The following is a 6851-nucleotide window of genomic DNA, read 5'->3' as shown; positions in this document are numbered from 1 at the left end:
CTCGGCCACTAACATGTAGTGTAAGCATGTAACACCATACTAGGTTTCCTGCTTTTTAACTTAGCCTGAGCATTTAACCAGGTTAAGCTGCATTTTTAAAATCTTATGTCTCTTCCACTAGGCATAACACAGTACTTGCTTTGTCTTCAGCTTCTCTTCAAATATGTGACAAGAACAACTTGATGCACAACTGCATCTATTTTGTCATATAAAACCAGCAATTATACAGAAAAGGGTGTTTTCTACTTTGACAACCACAAGAAACTTGTCAATTTTTTATGTACTGATTTTTCTTATTTCCATGCTCTATCTTATTGTCCAACAAAATACTCATATAAACCCATATAAAATACTTATATAAACTATCCATATATGGTAATAAAAATACGTGACTCAGGCATATACACACAGAAGCTATCATATACCAAACACATACATATGGGTATTATACTTATGTCACTTGTATAGTTTTCACAAGGTTTACTTTTATGTAAATTTTATTTTATTACAATAGTTATTGTACAAATATAATCTAGGAAATATCCATATTGCTGGGTTACACAGAAATGAATAGTTATGAAATTTTTATCTTTCTAGACTTTTAAAAATGACTGAACTGTCTAGTATTTCTGAAACCTTGGAAGATACACTGCTAAATATTAGCAGACATAGTTTCTAAATGGAGAGAAAGCTTTACCAACAAAAAGATAAATCACACTGAAGAAGAAATCAGTTAAGAGAAATACTATAAATATAAATGGTTTATAAGATATCATTTTAGGGGCTGGGGATTTAGCTCAGTGGCATAAGCGCCTGCCTTGCAAGCAGGCAGTCGTGAGTTCGATCCCTGGTACCGGTAAAAAAAAAAAAAAAAAAAAAAAAAAAAAGATATCATTTTAGAGGAATAACATGTAATCAAAAGTTTGCATAATTGAGAAGAACGTGAAAGCATAATTGTCCTAGCCACTGAGACACAGTTAAATAATGTATTCATACAAAGTTTGCCTTTCTTTAATGCTAAAATTTGTGAATCTCCAAAAGAAAACAGTTCTTCACTTCCAGTTAGCATTTTCAGGGATTACCAGGATACCTAATAGTTTGTGGAGGTTTCAGACCATAATCAGCTGTCTCCAAGCTAGGGTGGCATGGCACAGGGGCAACAGTTCAAGGCAACAGAAGATATCAAAGCAATAAGAGCAAAAAGGGGGAGAGTGGGTCTCTTCTACTCCTTACACTGTACGCAGGCCAAACCTACTATGCCTAGTGTAGCACTCACACTATCTCCTGCCCTGCTTTTGCACAGGATGAGGATTTTTATGAAGTGAGGACCTCATTCCCCCTGCTGGGTCACTTAGTTAAACTTCTAAACTTCTCAAGTTGACACAGTGTATCAGACATCACAACACTGTATCTAACAAGAATAACAACTATTGAATGTGATTGCAGTAAAATGTGCAGTACATAAAGGAAATATATATTTTAATAACTAGGAGGAGCTAGCAGAAGGATATGTGTTATGGTGGATGGTTCAGTAATGTATCAATACTTGTTCTGCTTTCATTCTTAAGGCTTCCCCAGCCTAAATGGCTTCTTCACACCATTCTACCTTTCCACATTTTATGCATCTTTCAATGACAAGAACAAATGTTCAATTCTCATGCATTTCTCACCACTTCAGCCTTTGACTTTTAAAATTTCAGAGTCTTCTGTGTGTTCCTTGTCAGTGTTGGTAAAGATGCTCTTGACTATTAATCTGCATTGAGTCATACTCTTCTAAGAACCACACTCACTGACAAGCACAGATTTCCTTGTTGCAAAGCTTTCTGTCTTTATTCAGTTGAGCTCAGGCAGCATGAGTGCTTTGTCCTGTTACATTGAATGTGTGTACTAACCTCTTGGCTTCTTCATATTTTTATTGAAACTTGCTATATGTAAGGCACTGAGCCAAACCATATTCAGTTTATAACTTAGTTTAAAAAAATTGCTACGAATGACTCAATAATTAATAAATATTTAAACCCATGACTCCTTTGAACCTAAGAATAAATACACAGAGTGCAATTCCATCCCAGTAGAAAGAAGGAAGAAATAACTAGGAAAACAATTATCAAAAGTTTTAAGATAAAGCTTTACAGGAAGAACATGAAATGATGAAGCAAATTGTCACACTAATTAATTGGATACTCTCCAGAGCTTCATTGCTATACACTTGAGGGTTGTGGAAATCTGAAATTCTAAAGACCTCCCCATGAGTGAGGGTTGAGTCATGTCGTATTTCTGGCTGACACAATTGCACGAAAACTCTAAGCAAATCCCAGAGGTGGGATTCAACAATTGATAACAAACAGCAATAAGAGCCTGTGTGTCTGCAGCTCAGGCACAGCATAGTGAGTATGAAACCAGAGATCTCTCAACTGAGGAACATATTTACAAAATAACACACTCAATGAGAGCAGGATTTACATTCCGCAGAGTAATTTTTAGGGAGTACCTTTCTGCAGTTAATTCTTACAACCTGTTATGTGCCTCAGATCACTCGTTGAAAGATTCATTCTGAAACAAGAGGCAACAAGAAAACCCAAGAACCAGACAAATCTTCAGTTGAAAAAACTTCTTTTTTTATATACATGACAAGACCAACATGGTGTGCCCTCAATGGAAAATGAATTTCAAGGAAGCAAAACAGCTGTTCACTTCTCTGTTAATGTCTGTTTTGTTGCAAAGAGGCTAAGTAACTAGTCTGCATGAGAGAAGATGGTTTTCAAGCTGGAACACCTCAACGGGACTGTGGTGAGCCACTTCTTCCTGGAAGGCCTGATGTACACAAGGGAACATCCTCGCCTCTTCTTCCTCCTCTTCCTCCTCATCTATAGCATCACGGTGACTGGGAATCTCCTCATTCTTCTAACTGTGAGTGGTGACCCACACCTCTGCTCCCCCATGTACCACTTCCTGGGCCACCTGTCCTTCCTGGATGCTTGCTTGTCTACAGTAACAGTGCCCAAGGTCATAGCAGGTCTGCTGACTCCGGAGGGGAAGGTGATCTCCTTCCAAGGCTGTGTTGTACAGCTTTACTGCTTCCATTTCTTGGCCAGCACCGAGTGCTTCCTGTACACAGTCATGGCCTATGACCGATACCTGGCCATCTGTCAACCCCTGCACTACCCAGTGGCCATGAGCAAAAGGGCGTGCGCGGGGCTGGCAGGGATCACCTGGGCCGTAGGTGCTGTGCACTCTGCGGTCCATACCTCGCTCACCTTCCGCCTGCGCTACTGCGGGCCTTGCCACATCGCCTACTTCTTCTGCGACATTCCCCCTGTGCTGAAGCTGGCCTGCGCAGACATCACAATCAACGAGCTCGTCATGCTTACCAACATTGGCGTAGTGGCTGCAGGCTGCCTGGTCCTCATTGTCATGTCCTACGTCTTCATCGTGATGGCCGTGCTGCGCATCCGCACCGCAGAGGGCCGACAGCGGGCCTTCTCCACCTGCTCGGCCCACCTCACCGTGGTGCTCCTGTACTACCTGCCACCTGTGTGCATCTACCTGCAGCCCCGCTCCGGAGGGCCGGGAGCTGGGGCCCCCGCTGTCTTCTACACAATCGTCACTCCCATGCTCAACCCTTTCATTTACACGTTGCGGAACAAAGAAGTGAAGAGGGCACTTGGGAGGTGGCTGTGCCTGAGTCCCGAGAGCCTCCTGGGGGCAGCACACCCGCCTGACCCAGGAACTGCTGCAAGCCCTAAATCCAGTAGCAGAAATCATTCCCAAGGAAAGCAAGATAACTGTCAGCTCAGCCTCTGATCAAGGGCTCTGATAAGGGGCTGAGCTCTCTGTCACACTCATAAGCTCACCACCTCTAAATGCAAGCAGCAAAGTACTTGTCTCCAAAACCTAAGACACATGGTTCAGAGGTATGTAAATGCTGTTCCGGGCCTCATTCACCTTAGTAGTTTTTTCATGAAATAATTACCTTAGTATTGTTTTATTCATGAAATGATTTTATTAATTATGTAATAATGTCAAAGAACAATGTAAGTAAAAATATAAGGTACAAATTAAAAAATGAATCTTAACCTGTGTATCAGCCACTTTCAGAGAAGTCACAACATTTGGTGGAATGATAACACACAGCTCAGGGAGAAAAGTGACTAGCTGGGGGTCACTTTATGTCTTATCTGTTGCACCCCAGCTAGCAGATGACTAAGGCCATATTAATTGGTGATAATATGGATTTTGGAGACAGCTGAACCTACTGATATTCTAATCCTGATCCCACTCATCATCAGAATTTTGTACAGATTTTATTATTCTTGAAGTTTCAATATCTTATTTTAGGAGTAAGATTGAAAATAGTTATTTTATAGAGACTTCTGAGGTCTAAAGAATATAATCATGTTTTGTGTCTAGTGTAAAATAGTGGCTCTGTTCCCCACCAAGCTGGCTACAGAACTCATAGACAAATTATTATTTGGCTTGCCCAAAGGCGGGAGGACATGGCAGAGGGAGATCACAGAGGATACACAGTCAGTGACAAAGCAGGACAGGCAGAAGAAAGAAAGCAATGAGCCTTGAGCAATGACAACAGTTGCTCCCTGTTTCTTATCTGTTATCCAGGTTAAGGGCTCATAGGCCAAGCACACTCACACCCTTAAATCCTAGCAGCACACCATGAAGCAATCCTACCCTCACATCCTTGATGCCAGCATCATGGTACACACCCTAGATCCAGCCTCCTCTGGAAAGCCTAACCTATGACTCATAAGCCTTTGGAAGGACATCCAACTACAAGCAATAATATGGTCCTAAACCACTCTATGGACTCTAAATGACCTTGACTAACGAACTAAAGAATTTGGATTAGGCTGCAAACTCTAATTCCTCCACAGAGCTGCGGGCACCTTGCAGGCCACGGAACCTAGCAGCCCTGGAGTTGGGCTACCTCTCTAACAGGGGCATGAAGTCTAAGCGAGTCTTCAAAAAGTGGCACTTAAACATCAAGCCCATGGGGACCCTTGAGGGGTCTCACCTTTTTACTTTTACTTTTCTTTTTCAATCCGTGAGACGTCACATGTATAAATGTTAAATCATGTAGTAAATGAGAGAAACAGAGAAAAAAAGATAGGCAATAGAATGACCAGGAAATAAATTATTATAAAATCTTAGAGATAAAAGAAGAAAATACATTTTAAGTGAGGGTGATGAAATTAGAGATAGAGAAGCATTTTGTAGAATTAGAGTGGAGATATTTTCAAGGAGAAAAATTGAACAACTACTAGAATGAGATTAGTAACTATAATCATTCTCAACGTTCAGAGCACTGTACTAGTTGTTTTACCTATGTGAATTCACTTAGAAATTGTATTTCAATATGATAAACGTCATTTTTATGTCATTTTACACATAAGAGAAGCAACATCTAGCAAAGTAAAGTAACTTCTATAAGGCCAAACAAATAATAATAGATGTCAAGGATTTCAATTCAAATCTTTATGGTTTCGAGACTATACATTTCTATTACACAACAGAACCTTCAGGGTAACCAAATCCCAATCCCATTATATCCAATTATATTAATGTTATCAAAGTCGTTTTAGGTTTTTAATGTAGAGACATTCTCTTTGCAATAAAGACTCCCTGAGTCATCTGTATATGGGGGTCTGAACCTTGTATTTCTGGAAAGGAACAGTATATAAGAAAATGACAGAAAGAAAGAAAATGAAAATAGAAGCTGTTCCCAGAATTCAGTTCTTTTTACCCTGGCCTAGTGTCTCAGAGCTATCAATGTATCTGTAAGACCTTGAATAACTCAGAGAAACTCATCGTTCCATCAGAGTGAGTTGGAGCCAAGTAGAAAATATGGGCAGTCAGTTATCAACTGGAAGATGGGGCTGAAATGAACTATGACACTGTCCACATCATTCCTCAATGTTGTCAGGAGATGGCCTCCTAGAAATGAAAACACACTTAGAAGAAGATTGTAGCTATGCAATTTCTTTCCTGTGTTTTCTCTTCTGATGAAGACCACTGCAAAGCAGCTCTGAGCAGGATTTAAAATTAACTAAATGGCTTTCTGTGTTTGAGAATCTGTCCCAGGCCTAAGTCCCTTGTCTGGAGATGCACAGTGTAGTGTATTCATAGTAAGCGAACCTCCATGAGTCACTGGTCCTGGCTGAGGCCTTTTGTGGCCTGTGATGCCAACGACATGTCAAAGGACAAGATAAAGGCCATAGCTGAGGACACCTGACTCCAACCCTAATTAATTAAATAGAGACTGCAGGCATCTCAGTCCTACTTTCTCAATTCTGCCTTAAATGCCAACCTGGAGATAAGGTAGTTCTAAATTAGCACAATGTGCTACTTGGATAAGTCTTTGAACTGACTCCCAGCAAAGTTTTTTGTCTCAGCTCAAAGAATCTTGAATCCTCTAGAAGGTTTTGATCCTCCTAGACTCCTAAAAATCACACTGCTTGTCTCATTTATTTAAGCCTTGACCATCTACTCGTCTGAGAGGTTGCAGGCCTGATCAGTTCGCAACACTCTTCCTCTCAGTTTTGGCTTTGACACTTTTGTATCTGCCTGTCCAGCATGAGTCCTCCACTCTTGAATTCTGCTCCGCTGTCCTCATATTTGTTTGCTTGGCAGTGCCTATCACTCTGTCAGATCATAAGCCTTCAAACAGCGTTCACTGGTACCCTCCTCATCCTGCATTGTTTTTTATGTTTCATATGTATAAACACATTTTAAGAACTTTTAAAGTCAAGACCCTTTCTGCGTGCTAAGTGTTCCAAACAGTGATGTTCAGTAAAATAGTTAGCTTAGTAGAATATTTATTCAGTTCACTGTTCAAG

The 6851-nt window shown here is 40.6% G+C and overlaps 1 protein-coding gene across 1 annotated transcript; it reads left to right on the top strand.

Annotated features, from left to right (window-relative positions):
• The first annotated feature begins 2754 nt into the window (after nt 1-2754).
• Nucleotides 2755-3868, top strand: LOC100718961 (olfactory receptor 10S1). The gene has a single exon (XM_003472630.2). The coding sequence runs from the start codon at nt 2755-2757 to the stop codon at nt 3802-3804; it is 1050 nt and encodes a 349-aa protein (XP_003472678.1). The 3' UTR covers nt 3805-3868.
• Nucleotides 3869-6851: the final 2983 nt, after the last annotated feature.

The sequence above is a fragment of the Cavia porcellus genome, unplaced genomic scaffold (assembly GCF_034190915.1).
Source record: "Cavia porcellus strain 051 isolate PalLab524CR breed Dunkin Hartley unplaced genomic scaffold, mCavPor4.1 scaffold_9, whole genome shotgun sequence".
NCBI lineage: Eukaryota > Metazoa > Chordata > Mammalia > Rodentia > Caviidae > Cavia > Cavia porcellus.
Note: the sequence above shows the minus strand (reverse complement) of the source record. Positions and strands in the feature narration are given on the sequence as shown.

Excerpts from the sequence above, each read along its gene's own strand:
- LOC100718961 (XM_003472630.2), top strand. The coding sequence starts at position 2,755 with ATGGTTTTCAAGCTGGAACACCTCAACGGGACTGTGGTGAGCCACTTC.